Raw genomic sequence first — 27683 nt, 5'->3', positions numbered from 1 at the left:
ATCCATCAGAAACAAATTATGCAGATGGCCCTGTCATCTTTGAGAAAATTAAATATAATAATAAAAAGGCAACATTTTTGATGGGAACAAAACATTATAATTAAACAACTAAAACCAAGTCTATCACTAAAAACTGAAAAGCCATGATTCTCCACAAAACACCTGAAAAATTTCCACCAAGTACTCAGTGGGTCCACTAAGGAGAAACTGATGCACGAGTCTACATTGATCCTAAAATGGAGACTGCTATGTGGAAAAGATTTAAAGTATAGGCTACTTTAAAAAGCAGGGAGGGCAGTTAAACTAGGGTAACTCCACATGTACAATTACATTATGCCAGTATAAAATTTATTATCATCTAGATTCAGTTACTTCCAAACCAACAAATTAACCAGGGGAAGACAAATCAGAGTAAGAATGCTTACATTCTTAGAATGAATAAGGACACATTACTGAAGGGAAATTAAATCACATCTTGTCATACAGTAAGAAAATGTCTTTCTGTGGGCAAATTCATAAGCAGGGTCTTGGCACAGATTTGTTGCAGGGGAAACCAAAGTAGATCTTTTGCTGGAGGCTGTGAGGTGCTCAGCATCTGAATTCCCATGGACTTCCTTGATCCGAGCTTTCACAACAGAAATAAAATATGAGCATTTGTAAATCAGAGCATTGCTTTCTGTGCTCTGAGAAGAGTGCTGCATTTGTTATCTTTAGCTCTCTGTTTAACAAGGCACCCTGTGCATTATTTGTCAGGTCTGCAGGAGCACTGGGGATGCTTTCACAGCTCTGGGATTGTATTATCTGCCACATACCCACATTTCACAGGCAAGACCTTTCTGAATACCTACTTTTCAGTGGGAGGTTTGAACCAATCAAATGCTTTTTAAAATAAATTGTTTATTCACCAAAGATAACTGTGAATTTGACCTAATTTACGAGGTAGCTTTGAAACTGTTTCCAAGTGAGGGAGAGAGAAAAGGATGTTATTATTCTACCATTTGGAAAAGAAGGTATCTCAATTCTCCAGGTCAGATTTACACCAACTGGTTTATGAAGATCCAGGTGGCAATTAGCAAACACCATGGGAAAAGTCAGAAAGCTGACTGCTTCCTCTTGAATGGACTTTGCAATGTCCCAGTGTATAGTGGTGACACATGGACTGTATGAACTCACATTTATTTATGGAAGCAAACATCATTTCCTACAAAGCCTAAGTGACATAGAAAGAACAACTATTTAATTCATGTCATTTGGCATTAAAAATAGAAAACTTCTTACCATTGTCTTTGGAAGAAGACCAACAAGTTTTCATGGAAACCAGAATGGAAAGAGTCATGCTAAGTAGGGAGATGCTGAGTGAACACTGAATCCACTCTTCACACAGAATGGTAAAATTATTCCTTTAATGTGTATTTAGTCTTTTTTCACAAGGACCTTTAGTGCTCACAGTTTCAAAATAGTAAGAGAAAAAAAAAAAAAAACCCTAAGATACTATCAACTTTAAAAACAGAAGTGAGAAAATCTGTTTCACAGACTGATTCTGCTTCTTTTTAAATGAAAGTAAAATAGCCACAACTTCCAGTGCAAAAATTTTTATGATGTCTGCATGTCCATTAAAATCAATGATAAAAAAATTTCATATAAGCTTTGAAGTACTCCCCTGACCTGCAGAGAAAGCACACTCTCCACTGAAGATGTACGACATTTGTGTAACAGCTTCTGCATCCACAGACATGAAGGGTTTTGTTTGGTTTTGTTGTTGTTGGGCAAGGAGGCGTGGGGATTGGTTTTTTGTGTGTTTGAATACAGTGCACAGGCTCCCAAGGGAAGCTAAAGCATAAAGCACTGGAGAAATCCCAGAGAATTATTGAATACCACCCCAGTATGTTTCCCAGGACCTCTCCTCTTTCAAATACCCAACTGATGCATTTTCCTGGGACAGAAAAGATGGGGAAAAATTTTCAGACACCTCATGGTAGGTTGACTCTGGCTGAATGGCAGGTACCCATCCAGCCACTCTGTAATTTCCTCTTCTTAACTGGACAGGGGAGAGAAAATAGAACAAAAGTCTCCCAGGTCAAGATCAGGACAGCAAGAGATCATTCACCAATTACTGTTATGGGCAAAACAGACTCAACTTGAGAAAAAATAGTTTTGTGCTAATCAAATTAGGAAGTATAATGAGAAATAAAACCAAGTCTTGCAGCACCTTCCTCCACCCTTCCCTTCTTCCCAGGCTCAGTTTCACTCCCAATTTCTCTACCTTTTCTCATCCAGCAGGGAGAATGGGGGTTGTGGTGAGTTCATCTCACATTGTCTCTGCTGCTCCTTCCTCCGCAGGGGGAGGACTCCTCACACGCTTTCCCTGCTCCAGTGTGGCATCCCTCCAAAGGAAAGTAGGTCCTTCAAGAATTTCTCCAACATAAGTTCTTCGCAAGGGTTGTTTTTCATGAAGTGCTCCAGCATGAGTCATATGAGGTGCAGTCCTTCTCCAATGAGGGCTCCCCTCTCCACAGATTCTGCCAGGACAGACTCTGCTCCAGCACAGGCTTCCCTTGGAGTCACAGCCTCCTCCAGACATCCCCCTGCTCTGGGGTGGGCTCCTTCAGGGGCTGCACGTGGATCTCTGCACCCACCCCTGCCCTCCAGGGGCTGCAGGGGCTCAGCCACCTCTCTGTGGGCTGCACCACAGAATCTCAGGGAAATCTCAGCTCTGGAACAGCTCCTACCCCTCCTTCTGCCCTGCCCTGGGTGTTTGCATAGCTGTTCCTCTCACATTCACACTCCTCTCTTTCACCTGCTGCTGTGCAGTATCTTTTACACTTTCTTAAATATGTAATCACAGAGGTGCTGCCAGTGTTGCTGAAGGGCTCAGCCTTGACCAGCAGCAGGTCCCATCGTGGAGCTGAGGGAAGTTTCTGGCATCTTCTCACAGAAGTCACCTCTGCAGTCCACCCCATCACCAAAACCTTGCCACACAAACCTAACACTGCTTTAAGTTAAGTTTCTCATTACATTTTCTACAGCTTCCTAACACACTTTACTTCCAAATGGCGGGCAGAATGATACCAACAAGTTGATTTAACAATGATGATAACAGTTTCTTGTGTCTGGCCTGAAGATTATATAGATGTTTGAAGAACAAAGGGATCCCTTCCAATATATGCACCTTGTTCTGATCTTGCAAAATATTTAGAAAGGGAAAACTCTGAGACTTCTTTCTCCTTACCAAAATATGAAAGGACCCTTCAGAGGACTGTGTATTCCCTCACCAGGCTATGCACATCAACACCAGCAACATCAGCATAGAGTTCAGGCACCACTGGCTCAGGTAGCTGCAGCACTGTGTGCCCATTGCTGGTCTTCATAGCTGTTTTCAGGGAGCACAAGAGCTGTGCTGGGGAAGGCCGGTGAGCTGCACTCCACTGCCAGCAGGATTTCATGATGCAGTACCTGTAAATTATTAAATTATGAAATTATGCCTTCATACAATGAAATGTACCTTAGATCTTCCCTTTGGATACTTTGTTCACTTCAGAGTATATCCTATAACTTAGAGGAGAAAAATCATTCCCCAGCAGTGCTGCACCTTGCAAGGAAGCAGTGGAGCAGCAAAATGCAAGGGCACTTAAGCAAACAGAAACAAGTGTCATTTTCAACAGGACAGAAAGGTTTTGGCCACAGAGGTTTCATGCAGCAGAACTCAGTAAGGAGATGTGGCAGACACAAACCTCCTCAGCTGGCAGATTACTCTCAGTATAGTCTAGACTTAGAAATCTTGTGTAAAATCTCATTTTGCATGTCTCATTTCCATTTAGCTTTGCCAACCTCATGTTCAATTGTCCATAAAACAAGTGGCTTACATGGCTTGCTGACAGCTCAAGGGCTGCTTCATAATATTCTGTTTCTGCAGGTATGATAAGATGTCAGAAGGTGGCACCTCAGGATATGGTGGAGCACCTGGAAGAGCAAAAGGAGCAATGGTAGAAAACTCTATGGCAGTGGTTGCAGAGAGCAGCTTCTGTGCAAGACTGCCTTCCTTCCCTACCAAAATCTGGTTTTTTTCCTACCACAATTTACAATAACAGAAGGTCTAAAAGGAATTGATGAGACTTTGCAAATTGGAAAAAACCAGAGTGCTCATTTAAATGGCCCAACTTTACATTCTAAAATTTGAGATTTTGGATCTTGTTAATTTGCTGCTTCCTTATGTTTTTTTGGTTTTGGTTTTTTTTTTATTAGCATTAAATCTTCTTACCTAATGTAATCATTTCATACAGTAGAATTCCAAAAGACCATCTGCAAGAAAAGAAAACAAAGTGATGCTGTTTGCTGGCTTAAATACATAAAAACAACTAGGCATGGCCTGCAGACAGGAGAAAGAATGAGCTGTAAAAGTGGAGTGTTATGCTGAAACTACATCTGCCTTCCTGTGAATTTCAGGGCATGAAATTATAGATAAAGGAGTGAAAGAGACAGGTGAACTTCTAGTCCCAAAATGAAGCCATACATGTCTGCCTTGATGGTAGGGGGTTTACTCAGGAGCCTCTCTGGTGCCTGCCACTTGACGGGCACTTTCCGTATGACTGAGCTGGCACCATGTGTGTGAGTTTCATAGGCCAGGCCCAAACCACAGAGCTTAGCAGTGAAGTTGTGATGGAGAAGGACATTCTTGGCAGCAATGTCACCATGGAACAAGTTCTTTTCTTCGAGATAAACCTGGGAAATTCAAAAAGAAAGAAGACCGGATGATTTTTAAAAGCAAATTTAACTGATAAAAATTTTCACTGAGTTTATGCTTACCTTCAACATTGTGGAGTTACATGTGCCCACCGACATAACGGAAGCATATTTTAACAAAGCCTTTATTCTCAGTGCTTAGGCCAAGAAGACTTAAGCCACCACACAAACTTGTGTTACAGTCAAGCAAGAAGGAAAAAATGCAGCCAACCTGAGCAGACTTACCAGAGCTGCTGCAACCTGCTGTCCAACCTCATATACCTGCCTCTCAGTGAGGTCATAGGGGATACCATCCATTGCCATTACATCCTAGACACAAAGTAAGAGACCTTGGTTCAAGCAAATGCCACAGCATTTGCCACAGTAGGATTGTGGGGAATGTTTCCTTCTAATCTATCTAATCTTATGCTCCTCCTTCTCACAATTGCTCATAAATTGACTGAAATGTAGGAGGATGTGGATGGGTGATGTTGAGGGTGTGTTGAGTAAGACAAGTATATTACAGACATCTGGTGGGCAAATTGACATGTGGGGAAAAATTAATGTTAGAAATTGTCAGAATGACAGTGAAGAATGACAATCCACACAGGTGAATAAAAGATATATTATAAATTAGAATGATGGGTAGAAAAGCACATTCCTAACACTTGAATTGGGCACTTGGTATGAGACTAACAGTCCATCTCTCCTACCACCCTGCCTGTAACAGTAAGAGAGAGAGAGATGAGAGAGAGAATAAGGTAAGCACACAATGTTCTTCCTGTGCCATTTTACAGCCCACAGATACATTCTACTTAAAAACTTCTTTAGATGGTTATGGTTTCAACATGTTCAGTAACCTTTGAAAGATTGCCTTCCATAACTGACCTCATATGAACTGTCACTATCCACAGCAGTCAGTGGCAAGACATTCCATTAGTCAAATCCTCAGATCATGAAGAATCAGCTCCATTTGTATGTTTTGAATGTGACATGTACTAGCCTTATTTCCTACCACCTGGACCTTCTGATGAACAGGACAGGAATCAATCCTCTATTTAGAGTTTCAGATGTAGGAGAGTGATGGAATTACATGGTAACAGCAGAGTTTTGTTTCCATGCCTTTTGTAACAATGAGTCATAGAATCAGAATATGCTGAAGTGGAAGTGACCCAAAAGGACCATTGAGTCCAACTCCTGGCCCTGCATAGGACATTCCAACAACCCCACTCTGTCCCTGACAGTGTTGTCCAAACAATCATGGAGCTCAGACAGTCTTGCAGCTGTGACCATACCCTGGAGCACATGTTCAGTGCCCCATCACCCTCTGGGGGAAGAATATCTTCCTGCTATCCAATATAAACCTCCCCTGATATTTAGGCTCTTTTTTTAGCTTGAGTCCATTTTCAATGGACTGCATATTTTCATACTATCAGACCTCATCAGCAATGGGCAGACACGAAGCCATTGTTCACATATATGAAACTTCTTCCTGTGCATTATTTCATTTTTAACTATGCTGAATTTCATCTGTTCTTTTTATTGACAAGTCTCTCAAGCTTGGAAGATCCTTCTGCAATTCCTTTGGGTCTGCCCTTGGCTTTACTGGCTGGAATCATCACCAAATATCCTCACGTCACTGTCATCCCATTTTTAGGTTATTAATACATAGAATGAACAGCACCATGCCCTAGATAGCTGACCTCCCTTCAGTGCAAGTACCAGCCTTTCATTCTTATATTCTACTTCCTGTATTTTACCAACTAGTTATCATCCCATGACCTTCCCCTGTGTTGTAACTGCTCTGCTTTCTTAAAAGCATTTGGAGTGAGACATGATTGAAAACTTTAGAAATTCAGGTGGCTGTATGAATTCATTCTAATTCCAGTGCCTGCAATGCCCTTCAATGGTCTGCCAAGTAGGACCTGTGTAGAACTTCTTTGGAGCATGGAAATAGTTTTGATTTATACAGAGGGATGCATGGAGAGATAAAAAAATAATTTATGACTTAGGGATAGATATGTACCTAAGGAACTCAAGAAGCTATTCTGTCATCACTTCTTTTGACTCACCTTCCGACATGTCCACAGAAATGTCAGCAGGTCACCAAGAGACACATCTTCCATGATCATATAAAGTGGGAGCTGGTCTACACAACATCCAACCAATTCAACCAGGTTCTCATGATGGCCAAGATTTTGATGAAATTTAATCCTTCCCAAGAAATCCTCTACTTTCTCGGGACTAGCTGGATCTAAGAGAACAAAAGAAAACAAATTAAAAAAACCCAAACCAACAACAAATGAAAGCAGCAAACAGCAGGCTGACAGCTAAAACCAACATGATCATCAGTCTTTAATACTACCAAGACATTCCTACAGGAACATCTCAGATTTACTGTACTGAACATAGCTTGTTCTTGCCCAGTATTGATGGCAACGCTCTGCCCAGCACCATGTCTGGGATACAGACTGTACCAAAATGGATCCTGACCAGGGACCACACCTTGCAAGGCTTTCAATACCACAGTCTTAGTCTTCCCAGAGCTCCCAGTTTCCAACTGTGCTCTGTAGATGCTCCCATAGCTCCCAAGTTTTATCAGCTGCAAGGTGTCTGGTAAGAGTTTCTCTCGCGGTATCTCTAATTCTTTCAGAGTCAAGGATGCAGAATTTAGCAGGCTCTCCACAGATCTCTCACTCAGCTGGATGTAGCGGTTCTCTGTTGCACAGGGTTCCTGCTGATTCTTTCTTGTCACTGACAAAAGCAAATACATATGAGGCATAAAAGCAGACAGATGAACTCTTGTAATAGATGGCAATGCTCATCCTTCCATGCTCTTTAATTTTTGCTCCACAGTGTTTCAGAAATCAGGGCAAAGTAAGGAACTGTTATTGTATCCTACTTATCCTGGCCCCTGAAGAGGACAAAGAATTTATCTCCCACTCTATTTGATGAAAAGACAGAACCAGTCTAGAAATTTCTCCCACATTAAACTACATAACCTTAATAGATAAGACACATTTGGACTTCATTCCCACGTGCTCAAGCAATGAACATTTTCTTTTATTACCAGTTCTCAATTATTTCTCTTAATATAGGCTCAAGATCTGTTTCCCTCGACATATGCAAAATTAGTTCAGAACTGTATTTTCATTTCCACAGCCACACGCATACCAACAAGCCTTTCCCTACCCCCTCACCAGTTCTACTTCACCCTGTTCTACTACCTACTACTCCCTCACCCTGTTCTACTTCATGTTGTCTCCAAAGGAAGAGGGTGACAGCAGCTTGAAATTAAATTTCTTAAATGGCAGTATACAAAATGGATTAACTAGGTGTAATCTACATCAAAATTACTACCATTCATAATTACCCCAGTAAAACTCTCCTTGCAGCAGCCTTTAGGTGCTGTTACATAAATACACTTCACAACTCTTGTGATGTTACCACAGCATGTTAAACAGCCTACATGGCATGATGCTTTAGATTTTCTCAGATCCATCTAGACTACAGCTTTCACTACTGCTCCTGCAATGTAGGAATGTGCCCCCTGTTGATGGAGTGACAAAACTATCCATTGTCCCTTAAAAAGGAAAGAAGCCCAGAAGTTTCTCTCCTTGATTAGGTGAGAAGGCATCTCATAGGCCTAGGGGACTTCACCTCAAACTTAAGGATAGCTAACTGGACAGAAGCCAAAAAGTCCCACCTGAGCAATTTACTAGAAAAAGAAGTGAACAAAGAAACTAATCACTTTTGTGAGGTGTTTTACCAGGAGCAAGAACCTCCTGCACCTGGCTTGGTTTTTCTCTATTTGTTATTTTGCCTTTTATTAAACCTTTTTGTTTCCAACACTGCAACAGAAGCCATCCTGCTGACTTTTTGCCTCCAAAGGTAGCTGAGCTATCTTGGGTGTGTAATAGACCTCCAAGAGCTTATGAGACCTGGCTCAAGGAGGCTACTATAACACTGCAAAATGAAGTAAATCAGTGTTCACAATTTTTCTAATGTTTACTGGATTGATGAATACCACTCAGGATCCTCATAAATGGTTTTGCCTAACAGCTCAAGTGATGGGGAAATGGAATTGGCTTCTGGCTGTGAAACCAATACTCTTTCCTCTGGTTGAAAAGCATTTTTTTACCTTGGGATCCGGTTGGTGCTGATTGCTCCTGCTTTGCTCGCAGGCTGCGGCAGTGGAGCCAAAGGATCACAGTGAGCACAGTGACAAAAACTCCCACCAGGAGAACTGGGACAATGATCACTTCTGTTTGATATTCACGCACAACTGCCAGAAGAGAAAGAAAATGGAAAACCAGGGAGTAAGCAGCACACTTGGTTCTGTATAACCATGTAGCAACAATCCATTTCAGTAACTTTCAACCCCAGAAGTGTGTGGTCCATCCTCTGGAATAGCTGAACACTGTTAGTGCTGCCACCTTATTTTTCAAAGGTGCTGAGTACCTAAACTGCATGAAATCACTAAGACTCCCACACCTAAGGTCACTTATTTAGATGCTTTAATACGCAGGCCAGGAATTGTAGCCATTTGAAGTCACATCCACTAGTGAAACAGAAGCAGCACTGGAAGCAGGACAACAGGGAGATGGGACGGGCTGGATATTGCTATGTCATCACATGCAATTACAGCTCCAGCTCCTTCCAGTAAAATTACACAGAGCATTTTAAAGGAAACTAGGTGTGGTCACCTTTGGAATTTGACTGGAAGACATTGCAATTAGCAAGGCTTGTGAAGGTAACTATCTTTCTCATGTCCCCAGATTTGGAGGTGGTCAAGACCATTTTTTCCATTCCAAAAGATGGCAAAAAGTCATGAAATCAAAATCCCACAAAACTGGTCCTTTGGGAAGCAGCAGGGAATCTTTAATGACTGCTGTACACCTCATTTGAAGTAGGAATTCTCTAAAATGGCTGAAATCATGTGAGATTAATCCAGCCACAGAGGCTTCATCCCCATAAACATTTCTTCCCTGAAACACAACGCAGAGAAAGCTCCATCAAATCTTTCTGTGTGGGCTGGGATGCAGTGGAAGAAGAGAAAAGGCTTGGCACACTTTTTAGTGAACCTGGCCTTCCTGCAAGCATGTGAAATCTTATTAAAGGAATGTGTGAATCTTACCACATAGCTTGTCATTGCTATTGCACTCCAGAAGCATCCGTGAGAATCTTTTCACATCCCCTGCCATGTTCAGTTACAAGCAAGTAAGCCTCCAACCCCCACTTCCTGCACAGATGTAAAGAATAATAACAAAGTTTCTTAGGAGAAAGGACGATGATGAAGCAACAAGTGAAGTGAATAGGGAGCTTTTTACCCCTTACAATCAGTGGCTGCATGAAGCAGCACTGGGATTTAAAGGCTTACAGAATGACACAGGATATGCACTAGCACGTCCTATGGATGATGCACTGCATGACCAGAGAGAATTTAGGGTTAAGCTTGTTCTACAGTGCTCCACAAGCAAATGAGGACCCCTAGTTCTAAAGGCTGGTATATGTACAAAAATCCATAGATATGAACCTCATTATATTTAAAGAACATCTAATATCCTCCTAGCTAACACATTTTTAAGATGCCAGAATGGCTCAGCATTTTATCTTCTGGTCCATTACAAGTGAACAGATCAGCAGCATGCAGAGAAAATGTCGTTTTTGACTACAGTCCTTGCCACAACTCCTCCTGTTGCTGTACAAAGACAAGGAGAAAAAAGAGGTGTCATTAGGGCTCTCTGGTACCAACTTCTGAGCACTGCCAAGTCTGTAGGTATTCTGAAACACAACATCTGCAACTCTTCTGCATTTGTAGCTTTTTGAAAATCCACAGCCTGTACAAGCATGCACCTTGTTTAGTCACTGCTTCTTATAAACATTGCCAAAATGTAACATCTTCGCAAACAGTATTACCTAGAACATTTTATAGGAATCATGACTTATATCCTGTAAGCGCCTACTTTGTTTTCAGCTATGCGTTTTAGGCAATTAACCTCAATGGCAAATATAGGGCATTGATTTTATGGAATTTGATGATGAAAAATTCAACAGTTTGTTCTCATGCTTAAAATTAATGAGTGAAATTATTCTTTACCAGTTGCACATCAGAGACAGCAGAGAGAGGAAAATGGAATATACCTGTGCTTTAAGGTATCACAAAAAGTCTGTTTCCTTTTTTTACTTAATTTCATTCTTAATGTGCTAGCAGATTGACCTAGTTCCAAGGCTGGCTACACCAGGAATCCAGTCAAAGGAGTAATAACACAGCAATAATACCAAGCTTTTCACGTACACTCTGAAAGCAAGCACACTGAAACAACCCACCTCAGCTCTAACACACACACACACACACTTACACACAAATACACAGGACCAGGCCTGGCTTCCTTCATTCTCAGGTACACACAGACTTCAGGACCACTAGCCAGTAATCATATTGTATAAGTCATGACCAGTCCAAGCTCCATCTTAAAACTGCCAATGGCTTTGTACAGGTGCTTACTAGAAATGCACACTGACATTTACACACCATGCAAGCACAGGCACTAAAAAGCACACATATCCCAATTTGTGCTTACAGAGAGAGCAGCAAAGATCCATGGAAAAAGCTCTGACACAGCAGCCATGTCTACACTGGTCCCTGTCTGTAGAGAAGATTCCTCCCTACTCTTTATGCACCTCCCAGCCGTGATGCCAGTGGGTGGCACTCATGTTTTCCAACCATACTCAGGGCAGAACCATGGGATCTAGGAATGAAAACAATGGCAGTCATTGGCACTTCATTTGCCCTGGCACTCCCATGTGCTGTGGTTGCTTATGGAGGTGTAAGCAATGGAAAAGATTGATTACAGAAGCGCACTTACACTCTACCTCTCTATCCTCTCACAATACTCAGCAAGCAGAAAAAGAAGTTTTGCTCAGTAAGGTAATTCTGAAGTGTCTTTCAGTGCTACTTTTCAGGTCAAGACTAAATAAATTCCTGGACTAGGCTGTTTCTGCAGCTTACTTGTCTAACAGTAACATCACTGCAGTTCTTACATTCCTATCCTCACAAGGAGAATGGTAACTCAGAAATCCACAGAACTCACGTTATACATTTAATATTTTTTGCAATGGGAGACATGAAAGTTATGTGGAACTAACATGTTCATGTGCGTACTCAACACAGAGCAGGACTACTGACAGTGCTCAACTAATTTTATTAGATTAAGACATTTTTCAAGACAGAATAAAGGAAACAAAAATATCTTAAAAGGTTCAAAATCTGTGCCTTACTGGCATTCTGATTTTCCTTGCCTGTGGGTTAACACTGTACCAAGATCAGTGCTGTCTAGATCATGTGCACACATACACTGTGTTACTTCAATTTAGAATTTGCATTAGAGAATTTGTGCAATTTTTACTAAATATCAGCTTGTTTATTCCACTGGATTTTTGAAATTTTCCTTTACACAGACTGAATTCCATTCACTGGAATTCATAGAGTTGTAAAGGTTGGAAAAGATCATGAAAACCATCAAATCACACAGTCAGTCCAGCATCACCACCATGTTCACCACTAAACCATGCCCTCATGTGCCACATCCACAGGCTTTTTGTACATTTCCAGGCATGGTAACTCCACCAACTTCACTGGGCAGCCCATCCCAATGTTTAATGACTCTTAGCAAAGAAATTTTTCCTGATCTAATATAAACATCCCCTGGCACAGCTTGAGGCCATTTCCTCTCATCCCGTCCCTTGTTCCCTGGGAGCAGAGCCCAATCCCCCCCAGCTGTCCCCTCCTGTCAGGGAGTTGTGCAGAGCCAGAAGGTCCCCCCTGAGCCTCCTTTTCTCCAGGCTGAGCCCCCCCAGCTCCCTCAGCCCCTCCTGGTGTTCCAGCCCCTTCCCCAGCTCCGTTCCCTTCTCTGGACACGCTCCAGCCCCTCAATGTGTTTCCTGTCCTGAGGTTCCCAGAAGTGCCCCAGGATCTGAGGTGTGGCCCCAGCAGTGCCAGCCCAGGGGACAGTCACTGCCCTGGCCCTGCTGCCACACCAGGGCTGGCACAGCCCAGGTGCCATTGGCCTCCTGCCCCCCTGGGCACCCCTGGGCTCCTGTCCAGTGCTGTCCCCAGCACCCCCAGGGCCTTTCCCAGCTTTCCAGCCCCTCTGCCCCAGCCTGGAGCTGCAGGGGGCTGGTGTGACCCAAGGCAGGACCGGGCCCTTGGCCTTGTGGAATCTCAGAGCACTGGCCTGGGCCCATGGATCCAGCCTGTCCAGATCCCTCTGCAGAGCCTTCTGACCCTCAACCTGAACCCAAATCCTGATGTCAAAGCTAAATATACAATGAAGACCACAGTAGCTAAAAATAGCACAAGCAGCTGCTCTTAGACAATGGGAAATACAGGGCAAAACCTTAGCAGAAATTAAATTACAGTCACCTGCACTTGCAAAGAGCTCCTAGCAGACTACTTGGTGCACTACATGTGGCACAGCAGTTCCATAGCTTGGCAGCAGTGACAGGTTAATTAGCTCTCATCCTACACCAACACTGTTCCTCTGTGCACACTTGCCAACAGGATGAACAGCTGGGCAACACAGGGACAGGAACAAGCAGCTAGAAGGTGGCATCTGTGGGAGCTGCTTAAACCAGTTCAGGAAACCCAAATACTGAATGTGAATGTAGCTGAGCTGAATTAAGTGTTCACCAATGCCAAAAGAAGGAATTATCTCCTGTCTTTGCTGTCTTCTCATTGCTTGTTTTGCTCTCAGTTGTGCAACTGATCACATGGTAAATTGATTCAAACCACTAACCTAGCAGGAAAAATCCACTGCTCTTTTGCCATGGTGATTTCCTGCCATTTTAGTGGCTGGTATTAGTCAGGGGTGAATGGCTAATTCACCTAAAGCTGCAGTGTGAAACCACTCCCTGTGTCAGCACAGATCCACAAGCACTGTGTGCCAGCAGAAGCCTTACTGTGATTTTTCCAGTCCCCTGTCACTCATTCTCACATGGAACCATTCCCTTAGCAATAGCAGAAACATTCACATAATTGTAAAGCCCTAAAATAATCAATGCTCTCTGACGTCTTATGGCCTTGAAGTTCTCATTAAGTTCAAATTATGTTATTTAAAGTGCCAGGACTAATACTTAAGAAGCCTGAGTGACAAACTTCGTGATGAAGACTGAAAAGAAATATCAAGACTTAAGACGCCCATGGAATATATGGGAACAGACAGCTTGAATACTGCCCACATAGAAGCTGCCTGCTGCTTGCTCCTGCCATGTTCAGGATAGTAACTTGTCCATATTCACAGCAAATATACAGTTTTGCCCCTGAATATGTCTAATTTGCAAGCTACGAGCAGTTCTCATCATCAGTGCAAACATGTAAATCCTTGTGTAATGATTAGCTAAAGGTCTAAAGAAACAGCTGATTAATTAAATATGACAAAAATAAAGGCTAAGATTCATCTAGATCTTCATTAGACCATTTAAAAAGTGCTATGAGCTGACATGGATTTAATGCAATTATTTCTCCAGACATCCTCTCCCATGTTAACTGCACACCACTTTATTATAAAAATATTCTTACACTTGTTTTTCATGCACCAATTGTGAGGACCAGCTGTAATGTGACTACAGGCACATAAAGTAGAGCTGAGTAATTCAGTAACTGCAGTCCAGCACACCGCCTGACTGATAAAAGACAAATCTTTAAACATTATGTCTTCTACTCAATTTCTTGCAGTGGCAAAACCTTGCTCTCCAGCTTTTCCCGTTACCATTTCACTGCTGCTTTTATTATTTCCCTCCTATCTGACCTTTGAACATGGTCAACGGTCAAGGCTTTGGCAACTGCTCTGCACAAGCGCACTGTGTTGGCTGTGCAGCAGGAAGGGAGAGGAGCTACCAGGGAATTACGGGAACCAAAACAGCAGGAAACCACAGGAGTGGGCAGTTGTGGACATTGAATGTAAGAGAAGAGGGAGGAATAAAGCACCATTGCAAAGCAAACAAAGAGATTTTTTCTTCCTCTGCTTTGTCCATCGTTTACTAAAAGCAGCATCCAAAACAAATAAAAAAACAAGCCCGACAGGTTTCAGTCATGCATTTGTTAGACTGCATATTCTGTCTCTTCTGCCTGCACAAGACCTTATTGACTATTTCCAACAGCCTGGCAGACCATGTCATTTTTGCAAGGTTTCCCTGGCCCATGGAGTCACCTAATCTCTCACTGCAAGGCACCTGTGGGTCACCAAGCAGCATCTTCACCTGTGCTGAATGGAAAATTCTGAGCAGCCACACCAGCGTCCCTTCTGTCCTTGTGAACAAGGACTAAAAATAATATCCTGTGGCTTGCTGTAGCACTGTCTCAGCTATCAAGATTTAGTATTACAACTCACTTTTGAAATAGCTGGTACCTGTAATACCCTGTAAGAAAACAAAGCGTTTCAAAAATCAGATACAGAAACACAAGATTTTCTTTTGGTGGTCCAAAATTAGAAGCAATACTTGCATATTAAACCTAGGCTAGCTGCTAGAGAAGGAAATTAAGGGAGTGGAAGAAAATTAGGCTGACCACTTTTGAAGAGCTAGACCATAGAGAAAACAGCAAATAATGAGGCCCATGCTGCTGTTTCAGCAGGTGGTTGCTTAGAGGAAACTTGGCTCCTTTTCAATATAGCAGAAAAAACAGGCAAAGTTAACAGTTACTACTGCACTGAAAAATTAGTCAGGAGGACTCAGTGTTGCTGTGCTTTTATGCTAAAAATTTTAGCTCTAACTGGCACCATTTCAGTGGAGATATGCAAGTTCTTACGGTGCTAGGTTTTGCTTAGATCATCTACAAAAAATAATTTATTTGTGCTGCATAAGGAAATCTAAGTACAGAAGTGTGAAATGGTACAGAACCTGAATGAGGATTAAGACATTTTTTCTAATGCAGACATGGACTACTATAGTTTCTAAAAAATTAACATATATCTTGAACATTCCCAATTAATTAAGGCCACCCAAAGTAATTCCTCACAGGTAATCTGAAGAATGAGTTAAAATAATAAAAAAACCCAAGGAATACATTAAGCTGAAGGCCTTAATGAGCATGCTATTAAAAGTCTAGAGGCCAAACTTTCAACAGTACACTATCACCTATGGCTTCCTTTTATGAAAGCAAAATCATATACTACTTTTGAAAATGTCTCCCTGCTGACTGAGCTTAGATTTTGCTGGTAGCTGTCTGTAATAAGCATGTATCAAACCCCAGCACAAATACAGAAATTCTGAAAAACTGTGACAGCAAAAGCTATGACAGAACATGAGAAGAATGAAGGATTTTTGTTTCAAAGAACCACACATACATATACCTCTTGTGGAAAACCTACTGTGTCATAAAAACACTGTATGACATCACATTGCTGCTTAATGGTTTCAGAAATCAATCTGCTTTCATAAATTCACAGCCACCTGAAGCTGTGTAGACAACTTTAGTTTTAGTTTCCCAAATCTTGGATGTTTCTTGGTGGATTTAACAAAGGTTTTGTTTGTAACTTAATCAGTAGCTCATGCACACACAGGTAAACACAGGAAAAACTAGAGATCTAAAACTAGATATCTGCACCACTTTGGGTTAGAGATCACTGCATTACAATCAAGCAACAGCGATGGGAGTAAAATAATAATTAGTTCTGAATTCAGCCCTAGGCATGTATTACTTAAGTAAAGACTGGACATATTTATACACACATTCATAGCATCACCCTGTTTCAGTGAAATGCGACTAATTTTATACAAAACTTAATTATTTTGTTAATTTCTTCCTCTTTAAAAAATGCCCGTGAGAGATTTCATTCAAATCAGACAGTGTGTAGAGGACATCCCTCTTTTATTTTTCTCCTCAAACCCCAAAACCATTATGATCACAGAAATGGCTGTAAGTAGCTTCACTACCAGCAGTAAGCACACGCACGTACGTACATGTACACACACAGACATACAGACTTTACAGTACAGCCACCTTCTAATTCAGGTCACATTTATGTTAATAAAAGTCTTTTAAGAAATAAATAGTCATGGGCTGATCTTCCAGATGTGATTTCTCTCACTTACCTGAATGACACCACTTCCCTTACTCTGTGCTTGTCTTTTCCTGATGCTCTCCTGCTGCCGGTTCCCAGCTTGTGAGGCCACTCCCAGTAACTCCTATGATTACCTTGGCAGGGTTGTAATTCTTATGATTAAGTTCCTCACTGATTTTTCTAATCCAGTCCCGCCCAGCTTCATCTCTTTGCTGGTCTAGGTCTCCTCAGCTGTCTCCCCAGGGATATCCAACACACAGCTGACAGGAAGGCACACACTTGCAGAACAGGTCTGCCTAGCTTCCACACACCAGCTGCTCATGGGCTGACTACAGACAGGCACAACAAAGAGCCCTCAGCAGGCACCTGCAGTGGGGTTTGAAAGGCACACCAATACAGAGGGACAGTTTATGTAATAAACAGAATTCATATGCTTCTGGCTACAGGTTCACGTTTACAAAGAATGGGCTCCTGGGACAGAAAATCTGCACAAAACCCCCAGGACTCCAGAGGCTGAAAAAGCATTCCATCGGGAACACAGCCTGCAAATGAAGAAAGAGATAAAAGACTAACGATATCAAAACATGCTACAGCAGACAGTAGAAACACAGAGTTTTTCACATTCTGCCTTGTTCCCTGGTGACCCTCCTGCTCAGGCTGTTCATGCATTCTGCCAAAATTCTGGAAAGTCTGGCTTTCCCCTGCCCTTTCCTTACATCACTCTGAGCTCCCCAAACACACCAGACAATATTCCTGAACTTCCCTGTGACCTTTTCCTGCCATGATGGCCTGGGGGTCTCCATTGTGCTTCGCTGGTGTCCTCAGCAGCCGTGGGGTCTAATCTTCATCACACCTCTGCATTTTAGTTCTGGGGACTTTCTTCACAACCAATCCATGTATGCAAGCCCCAGCTGTTGGTCTGCCCTCCCCTATCACTGATAAATCTTGTGTTAAGAGTTTCAGATTTCTGAGTCCTGCTTATGTGAGTCTATACAAGATTATCTGCTTACCTACTTCATAGGAGTGAGAGGCAGCGCATTTCAAGAGTAAACAACATGAGACCTACTTCTTGTTGAGAGCCAAACTTCATTTCACACTCAGAAACTCGATGCAGGTGGCTTGGGGAAGATGCAGCAGATGATGTGAACTCTGCCAACTGTTTTGGCCAAACTCACCTACTCCTATTAACATTTTGTTGCTGCATATAATTATGTTCTTGTGGGGAAAATTTTAGTTGTGGCACAATCAATATTTTTAGGTATCAAAAGACAATAGTTAATTTAAGAGAGACTTCTCCTTAGTATTATTCCTCCAGCTGGCATTAACCCATGTGTGCAAAATGGTGAAAACAGGAATGACTTTTTCATTACTTGATCTCTCTACAGACACTGGCAGGAGTGGGCAAAGTAGTATCAGCAAAATAGTCCTGTGATATGGATTTTTATCCCCTGAGAAACCAGGAGAGACATCTTCTAGATTGAAAATTTTCTTGAAATAGAAAGATCACTACTGCTGCAGAATGTAGGTTTAGACTCTTGATTTCACCTTTCCTCTCATTCTGGTACTAATTTGCATTGACTGTCTGTAGTGTTTTCTCCATGAAGGAGCACGGGATCTGTCTTATACCTCATTCTCCATTAAACAGTAAGTAAAATGCAAATAACAGTTCCTCATTTAAATGAGTTTCTTACTGAAATGAGTTACATTCCACAGGCACCCTCCTCAAGGGCACCTGGAGGAAAACCTTTTCAGATTCCTGTTTAAAAATATGACAACTGAAAATCTTCCTCCTTTCAGTTTCTACACCTCCCTACTGTGGAAGAAAGTGTCAACGGCAAAGGGTTAAATATTCAGGGTAAGCATATGCAAAAGCAGCAATGGCTGCAGCTTTTAATTTCCCCCACCAGTGTCTCTGTTGTGCTCCCAGTCTGACTGGTTGGATATTTTATTGGTTCAGAGTTCAGGCTTCAGCCTATATAATCCTCCTCATTCATCAACATGCCTTTTTCCCTGCTTAGTGAAGTGGCAGAAGTAATTTATTGTCCTGTGAAAAACAGACTTTTCCTGCTAAGTCTTGTATTGTATGTGCATCCACAAAGAAAACATTACTTGTTTAACATCCTCTATTCTTCTGTTTTTTCCTTATGATTAACCACACTGAAGGCAGCAGACTGGCAGTTTTATTAACATAACCATCCTCTTTATCTCCAAGACAGCTGTAGCACACGTACAAACTATCTTAACTGCACACAGCTGCTGCACCATAGCCTCAAGGTGGGTTCTGGGACTAAGCAGTGAACTTCTTGAGTTATTTTCACCTTCTAATATGACTTAAAACTGTGGCTTATAGCTGATAAATTGTGACTGATCTTTTGGTCAACTTAAGCCCACAGAGGTGTAGAAACTCAGAAGATAAGGGGCTAATGTGTAAGTCTCAAACAACAACAGCCAGACAGCTGCAGAGCCAACCACGGATCGCTGGTAACAGCACGCTGTGAGAAAGAACAAGATGTGGCTGGGGAAGGGGCCATGCAGAGGAAGGGCAGCACTTTTATGGGACACACACCCTTGATGTAGTTTCTGCAGATAAGCACAACAGGGCACAGCACAAGAACAATCTTGAAGTGAAAGAAAACCTCCCATCATTATCTCAAGTGTCTGCTCTGCCTCATGAGCTTTGCCTCTGAAAGTAGCATGTTTTCTTAATCAAGAAAAATAACAAGCCTATTTTTTAAATGGCAATTCTGTTGTGATTTTCTGTTCAGCCCTGCAGTATTTGTTATTAGAAATTTCCAAAGGTTGCACCATATGAAAAGAAATAAAGTAGAAAACTGAAATGACCTAATGATTAGGCATCAATCTTCATCAGCCAGCTAAAGGTCCAGTAATTTGCTAGCACTCCCTCTATTCAGGGATTTTACTCAGCTGCTTTTGAACCCCTGCAAAACTTTAGCAACACAATGCTCTGTGATAAAGTTGCATTCATGCAACCTAGGTGAATAAATACTTAATTCTATTTCGAAGATAGAGTCTCATCTTCAAACCAGCTACTCAGTTGGCAGTGAAATGAGTGGTGATTGCAAGAGATGAGTAAGTCTGCTGCATAATAAGAATACTAATATACCAAATAATTTAAAAACAGGACTAAGTTTGTGTTTGTGAGGATGAAAAAGGGTAACAAGAGACAGCCCAAACCATTCAAGGTTTGGATATTGATCTGGAATGGGACATGACTTGGACCACGGACAATTCAGAAATGGGACTCTGCTATAAACCAGGTAATTCCTATCTATTACTCTTGACAAACCTTGAGTCTTGTTGCTCTTTCTGCAGAAAAATTCTAACCTGATTTTGCCTAGTCCTGCAAACACCTTCTCTGGCTTTTTTTGTTTTAATGATACAAAAATCATAGAATCACAGAACAGTTTGGAAGAGACCTTCATAGACCATGCAGTTCCAATCCCCCCACCATGGGCAGAGACACTTTCCAATAGTCCATACAGCCTGACCCTGATCCAGGGATGGGCATCCACAACTTTCTCAAGGCAACCTGTTCCAACTTCTCACCACCCTCACTGGCAAGTATTTTTTCCTTATATCCAATATAAACCTACTCTCCTTAGCCGTGAACCTGCTGCTCGTTGTGCCGTCATTGCCGGCCCTGGTCCGACGTCTCACTCCACCCCGCAGGTAGGGAGAGACTCCCTGAGAAAAGCAGCAGAATCTCCATCCAGCTTTAAATTCAGGGGTTAAGATGTACCTTCTGGGTTACTGTCAGTAAAGTCCCTGACACCACAGCCCATCTGGCGCGGCCGCCCCCGCCACGACTGCGGTTCCGGCGGCTCGCCGTGCCCGGGGGCGGTGCGGGCAGGGCGGGCGGAGGAGGGCGGTCCGTGCTGCGGCGGAGATGAGGGCACGGAGGGTGGGACTCCTCTGCTCCGGGCACGGGGCAGAGGGGTGCTGCGCTGCCTAGCACGGCCGGCCCGGTTCTGTTTGACATCCTCTGTCTTTTTCTTTGTGTCTTATGTCCTTCTCTGTGTTTTTTCTTTATGGTTAAGCACACTGAAAGGCAGCAGACTGGCAGTTCTATTAACATAACCATCCTCTATCTGCGGGACAGCTATAGCACATGTAGAAACCACCCAAACCACACACACTGCTCGGTTGGATGGATGGGCAGAACCCAATAAGATGATGTATAATAAGTCCCAGTGCCGAGTCCTACATTTTAGCCACAATAATCCCCTACAACGCTATAGGTTGGGGGCAGTGTGGATGGACAGTGCCCAGGCAGAAAGGGACCCGGCGGTATTGATTGACAGCCAGCTGAACATGAGCCAGCAGTGTGCTCTGGTGGCCAAGAAGGCCAATGGCATCCTGGCCTGTATCAGGAATAGTGTGGCCAGCAGGAGCAGGGAGGTCATTCTTCCCCTGTACTTGGCACTGGTGAGGCCTCACCTTGAGTGCTGTGTCCAGTTCTGGGCCCTCAGTTTGGGAAGGACGCTGAGATGCTTGAGCAAGTCCAGAGGAGGGCAACGAGGCAGATGAGGGGCTTGGAACACAAGCCCTGTGAGGAACGACTGAGGGAGCTGGGGGTGTTTAGCCTGAAGAAAAAGGAGACTCAGAGGTGACCTTATCAATCTCTACAGCCACCTGAAAGGTGGGTGTAGTCAGGTGGGGGTCGGTCTCTTTCTCCAGGCAGCAACTGACAGAACCAGAGGACAGTCTCAAGCTGCATCAAGGGAAATATAGGCTGGATATTAGGAAAAGGTTTTTTATGGAAAGAGTAATAAAGTACTGGAATTGTCTGCCCAGGGAGGTGGTGGAGTCACCATTCCTGGATGTGTTTAAAAAAAGACTGGATGTGGCACTCGGTGTCATGGTTTACTTGAGGTGTTAGGGCATGGATTGGACTCGATGACCTTGAAGGTCTTTTCCAACCTAGTGATTCTGTCTGTGATGGCGCCCAGAGCCGGCCGAGGCGGCGCTGGAAGCGAGGAGCAGACGGGACACGGTGCCAGGGCACAGCCACAGCCCGGCGCTGCGGAGCGCCAACCGCGCCGCTCCCCCGGCCGCCGAACTCTCACAAGCGATTGTGTTCGTGAAACACAGAATCAAACGAGCTCGCGAGCCCGGGCAATGAGGGGGCAGGAAGGGTGGGCACGGCGGCCGGGCAGTGTTTGGTGTCCCGTTACCGCCCGCGCTGTCCGTGAGGGCGGGCGGCCGTGGCGGCGGCCGAAAGGTGCCCGTGGTGTAGGACAGCACCGCGGCTTGGGCTCTCTAAGGGCTCCGGGGCAAGGGGGATGCCCGGCTAACCTCAGTTTTACCTCGATGTATGAAGAGACACTGGGAACACCTAGCTTCCGAGGTTTGGCACCGGTTTAAAATGCTGTAAAGCCATTACAAACCACCGGTCGCGTTCCTTCTGCACATATCGGCAATAAATCCCGGAAAACAGATACCTACTGAGTCTGAAAAATCATAGGATAAAAACTCTGCAGTGTGATGTATAAAGTCACTACACTGAAGCTCTTCCGTCTCTTTCTTCACAGTGCCGTCCCAGCCATAGATGGTTTTCAGAAAAGGAAATTAAAGGCAAGACTTTGTGTCACGTTTTCGGTGAACAATAAGGTTCTAAAACTCTATCCTTGCCCCAAGCATTTTTACATCCTAGAATTTCATTCCCTACAACTAAGCAGAGGTTAGGGAATCATTCACTTATCTGCCTCTATGGTGACAGAACTCAGTGTTTGTACTTAACTGGCTAGAGACTGCAATTGTGAAATAAATAGTTACAAATGGGGATTTTACAACTAACTTTGAAAATAAGGAGTTGCCCTGGGTCAGAGTATTTGGGAGAGAAGCTGGAAAACAACTGTAACAGGGTAATGAAGTTTGCTAGTGAAGGGTTTGACACAATGATCTTTATTACTGATACCAAAAATATTTATTTTGCACAGGCACAGCGTATTTTAGCTAATTCTTTCTACTAATTTCAAAATGAGTCACAAGTAATATGCAGCATACAGATCACCAGTAACCTTAAGGTCAGATTCTTACTGAATTCACATGTAAACCTAAAAAGTATATGCTTATATTTTTTATTGCAATGTTACTTTGTCTCAACTATGAAAATCAACTCACTTTAGAGTAAAATAAAGCAGGAGATTCCTGGTTTCCTTATAGATGGCTGAATCAGAATCTCAGGAAGGAAGCTATTATAACAGGGGAAAGATGGTGGAGAACTTTAAAACAGATATGGAGGAACTTCTGGAGGAAATGGAAAAACTAGCAGGTATAGGTCTTTGTTAGGAATTATATGGATTTTTGTACTAAAGACACTGAAGATTTATTTTTATATTTATTCTGTAAACTTCTGTGTGATAGAAATGTAATTAAAACAATCACCATCAACTAATGCCGTCGTGTTCTTAATTGTGAAAAAGCATGCAAATAATTCAGGTGGTTCAGATGGACAGAATTAAAAATCAATAGGTGATGCATGCTTAGTTGAGAGTGTTGGTTAAAACCAGAAATATTACTAAGGTGTTTAATGTACAATTATTGAAATATAGTCTGGAAAACAAGACTTAATTCTAAAAAATGGATACATATCACCTCTCAGGTCAGTGTACTATAGTGAATGCTTGGTAAAATAAAAGGGAAAGTATGTAAGCATACATTAGTACATAAGTGCTAAAACTATTTGCTCAGCTTTGTCAGATACTTGTTATTTCAAAGTCAATTCCATTATTTAAGGTACTGATTGTTTCAAGATCAATTTCATTACTTAAGTTGTCCTTAAAATATTTCATCTCTGTTGCAATGTCCTCGATCTTATTCTTCCTCACCTAACACAAGCTGTAACCAGTCTGGAGGGACGATTCCTTATATAATATTCATGTATTTTTAAACACTCTCTTGACCCTTTCCATTTGATTACCTGTTTTGCTGTCATTTTTAGATGAAGTGTCCATCCTTGTTTTGCAATTTACATCCAGGTACTTTCATTATTAACTATTTTGAGACATTTATAAAGAAGTAATACTGAACAGTCTATTTAATCTAGTATTAATGGAGGCAGTTTCTATTTTTTTTTTCATCCTTCTCTGAGGTCTGAACTGATAATAATTCATTTTATTAATTGAATTTGCTTATTGAATTTGTTTATTGAATCAGTCATTGCTTTTTCCTGTCTAGAAAATAGTAATACCTGTTGTGTTTGCAGTGCGTGCAACCTGGATGGCCTACGACTGCGTGGCCATCCAGACCAACCCAGACCTGTCCAATGCCATGCAGCACTTGGAAGATGTCTTCCTGATGTGCAAAGAGCAGATGGAGAAGAAATGGCAAGAGGTGCTACTGGAATCTAGAGGTGAAGAACAAAAAAAAGAAATAAATTGAACTCGGTCATGCTGCCAGAATGACATCCCTTGGAAAATCACTTAGGTCCTTTTTTTCTCCCAGCTGTGGAGGTTTCACAGGCACTGTGGGAAATGGGCTTTCCTCTTGCTAAGAACTACTTATTTGTGAATGTCTGCGGAATTATTTTAATGACATTACACACATAGCTTCATATAGTTGAGAGTAAAATGCAGCAGTGTGTGTATTTGCATGCTGCCCATCAGTAATACCTGTAGAGTTTGCACACAAAATTGACACACCCTCTGACCTTTTCCCCAGAAGATCATACTCACCCCATGGTCAGTATAACTGGAATTCTTAGAAACCTGAACAAACTGGGTGGATGGGGAGCAGGGGTGCTGTAGAGGACCAGCCTAGTCGCATTGTACTAGCCCATGCCTTTCAAAGAGAACTGAAGAATTGCTTATTTTCCCAAATGAAACACAGGTTAAATTCTAGATCTGCAGATAGATTTAGATGGTTTTATTTAGTATTATCATCTAGGTGTTCAATTACATAGTTTTATTATTTAGGTAGATCATCTACAGTTGTTGCATCTTCTTTCATTAGATTTTTAACCATTTTTTTGAACTGATTTCCCCAGAAAGATTGTTCCTCTCAAACCCTATGAAGGTGGCATGAAATAAAATTTTTTTTATAATTATAGACTGCAGTGAGTGTGGTGACATTGCTGCAGAAACCAAACTAACCATGTTATAAAATATGCTTCTCTCCATATGTTCTTACTGTGAAATACTATAAAAGGACAAAAAATTTCTTCTTTAGTCAGGATGTCGATTAAGAGCAGCACCTCATGGTTTGTGGTTTTGCATAATGAGTAATTTATCAGAGATGGAATTCAGTGCAATAAGTTTTAAGGATTTTCTCTTTTATTAAAATCAGTCTCTTTTAACTAGAAAGTAACCGCCATGCAGCAAGTGAGAGCACCTCCATCTCCTCTGAAGAGGTAATGATTTAAATCACATCTAAATAATCCCTGAAAGTTTGCCAATGTTTAGGTTGTGTATTTCTTTGAGAGTGGTTGATCTAAATTCAGACAAAATGTTTATCCACTGAAGTAAAAAATATATAGTCAATTTAACTTTGGGTTTGTTTGTTTTTTAACACCAAGTATTTCTAGAGGTACAAATGGTAAGAACAAACTTTGAATCTACACTTGACTTTCCCATGGGTAGGTCTTCACTTCTCCCCAAGATTTTCTTTGCAGTTATGTGACGATTATGAGAGGAAAGTTAGGGATAGGCAGCAGTGCTTATTCCTAGAAAAACTATACAGCAAGATATTTGTATTTTAACTTAACAATTTTTTTCCTTTATTTATTTATTGGGTTATTACTTACCATCTACCCTATTTCAGCCTCCCTAGAGCCTGCAGGAGAACCCAGATAGCCCACATTGCAACACCTTTATTTCCTGTCACAGGGGTGCATCCATAAATTTCCAGAAAAAAATAAGTGGAGTAACAGCCCCATCTAGTGCTCACAAACTGTGCTAGTAAAGTGGATTGCTGACATCTCTTAACTCCCCAGCACCCATTTTCTGTGATGAGAAGTGTCAGCAGTAGCATGGTGTTTAACACTGCAATGCTTTTACCATCCATGGCACAGCAAAATTTACTGATCTTAGTTATGCACTGCACCTGTTGGCAAGTCAAGAGGCTGATGCCCAAGAGTAACCTATCCAAGAGCCACCAAGTGGAGCCATAAGTATTCTCAATATTCTGTTTTAGAGTTTCCATTATCAGTTTCTTACCAAGAAACACATGAGACTTATACAAAGCCTCCTGTATAATTCCAATGGAAATGTGCCCTTCTTTCCAGTCTAAAACAACTGAAAGGGGGCTGAAATGAGAACATTTCACACTCAGGCATCTTGACCATGTCAGAACATGTCCTAGAGCTCTGTTTAGAATATTTATTTCATTTACTACTACTGCCCTCCAGTTCTTCATTATAGCCCCAATTACATCAGAAAGGCTCAAGAATCCATATGAGCTGTTCTACCTTTCAGTATATTTTCAAAATTTCAGTCCAGATTCTTGCAGCAATTTTTCCTGAAACTGAATCTAACACCTCTATTTGCACATACTACTAAAATAATTATATTTTTTTCTGAACAAGAACTGTATCACATAGGCACTACTGGCATGAAAGCGGCAGTGTGTAATTGATTAATTTTAAGGACCTTTGTGGTCCTCTTCAAGTCACCATTTACAAGTCAAAAGTTACAGCCAAACATTGAAGAATAATGTATTTTGACACGAGTCAGAAAATATAATGAAGCTCTGAGTCTTTTCTATCACATTTTAAAACCTTAAGATATTAATAACTCATCTCATCAGCTGGTGGTACTAAGTCATCAAGATCCATTTTTTGCTCAGTGCATCATTGTCCTGCTCTAGGACTAAAAATTCAATCACAGCAGCCTTGCTCCATTATTGCAAACAGCACAAAATAGAAAGTTTAAGCTACCACTTATCTGACACGGCCTCCAAAATCTTCTCATCCCCTTTACACCTGCGAAAGGATCCCACTGCCACTTGGCTCACGCAGATGATTTTCCCTATAGCTCTGAGGAGTTCAGAGCATGGACTTTCTCTCTACAAAATCACAGTGGTACTGAAGGCTCATTGGTTCTCCAAAAAGCCAAACCAGCAGAAAGCAGAATGATGTCTAAAGCCATGGCTTTGAACTCGGCATCTGCAAAGAGACTGTAAAAAATCCACAGCAAGTAAGTCAGACATCCACAGCTGTTGTCACACGCCTTACAGCAAACTATGTAGCACAGGCTTTATTTCCAGAGCTTTTTTCCAACAGAAAGTGTTTCACTTCCAAGGCACTTGTAGCATCTGTGTAGCTCTCCCATGGCAGCAGCACTGTCTGAGACAGAAGCTTACAGTACACCTATCTCTCCAGACTGAATGCCTTGTATTGCAATTATGTTCAAATGAAACAATGCACAAAGGAAGGCCTACAGAACTGTCTTCTTCCTTTCCTTATCCTCCTCAAAAGTTCACAAGCCACAGAGAATGTTTTTGCAGCACATCAGCTACTCTGCAAATTCAAAATCCGTGGAGCAAAATGTCTTTGTAAGAAATCAAACCAACACAACACAAACTAAGCGCTCATCTGAAATTCTGCTTGAGGCAAATAACCCTAGCCTTCTTTACAGCACAAGCACCAGCTGCCAAGAGAAATTACCCTCATTATTGAGCACCAGGTTTATTTTTTTTTTCTGGCAAATTCAGCTAACAAGAGCATAAGAGGCCTAGTAAAGGAACAATTTATGTACAAGCCCAAGACATCTAAGATGTAATTTTAGTAAGTGCTTTAAACTTCACTAGAGTTAAGCTTACATTTTCATAATCAGGGAACTGAGGGAAGTAGGTTATGTCAGTCACTGGCTTCTGCTTTATGCAAACATTCTTCTTACTAGAGGCAGGACAGAAATAACAATGACAAATATCCAACGCTAGGAC

General features: G+C 42.0%; 3 protein-coding genes across 6 annotated transcripts in view; 1 reads left to right on the top strand and 2 right to left on the bottom strand.

Annotated features, from left to right (window-relative positions):
* Positions 1–326: 326 nt before the first annotated feature.
* On the bottom strand, positions 327–24132 carry STYK1 (serine/threonine/tyrosine kinase 1). Of its 4 annotated transcripts, none has more exons than XM_041464734.1 (11): positions 23995–24132; positions 11304–11471; positions 9857–9961; positions 8861–9004; positions 7225–7473; positions 6792–6973; positions 4966–5049; positions 4511–4719; positions 4259–4299; positions 3864–3960; positions 327–3453 (listed from the first exon to the last, which is right to left on the bottom strand). In XM_041464734.1, the coding sequence occupies exons 3-11, from the start codon at positions 9921–9923 to the stop codon at positions 3249–3251; spliced, it is 1278 nt and encodes a 425-aa protein (XP_041320668.1). In that variant the 5' UTR covers positions 9924–9961; positions 11304–11471; positions 23995–24132; the 3' UTR covers positions 327–3248. The 4 variants fall into 4 exon arrangements, with proteins under 4 accessions (XP_041320668.1, XP_041320671.1, XP_041320670.1 ...); XM_041464737.1 differs by lacking the exons at positions 11304–11471; positions 23995–24132 and adding exons at positions 16813–16915; positions 20396–21096; XM_041464736.1 differs by lacking the exon at positions 23995–24132 and adding an exon at positions 16813–17323.
* Positions 22686–27683, bottom strand: part of YBX3 (Y-box binding protein 3) — a 23749-nt gene continuing 18751 nt past the window's right edge. Inside the window, exon 9 of the mRNA XM_041464740.1 lies at positions 22686–26915. The gene's annotated coding sequence lies outside the window, so the exon portion shown is untranslated. The remainder of the gene's footprint in view (positions 26916–27683) is intronic.
* On the top strand, positions 22968–24185 carry SYCE3 (synaptonemal complex central element protein 3). The gene is made up of 2 exons (XM_041464742.1): positions 22968–23076; positions 24010–24185. The coding sequence occupies exons 1-2, from the start codon at positions 22968–22970 to the stop codon at positions 24183–24185; spliced, it is 285 nt and encodes a 94-aa protein (XP_041320676.1).

The sequence above is a fragment of the Pyrgilauda ruficollis genome, unplaced genomic scaffold (genome assembly GCF_017590135.1).
Source record: "Pyrgilauda ruficollis isolate IOZ18807 unplaced genomic scaffold, ASM1759013v1 scaffold183, whole genome shotgun sequence".
NCBI lineage: Eukaryota > Metazoa > Chordata > Aves > Passeriformes > Passeridae > Pyrgilauda > Pyrgilauda ruficollis.
The sequence above is the reverse complement of the archived record's forward strand: the minus strand, read 5'-3'. Positions and strand labels throughout refer to the sequence as shown.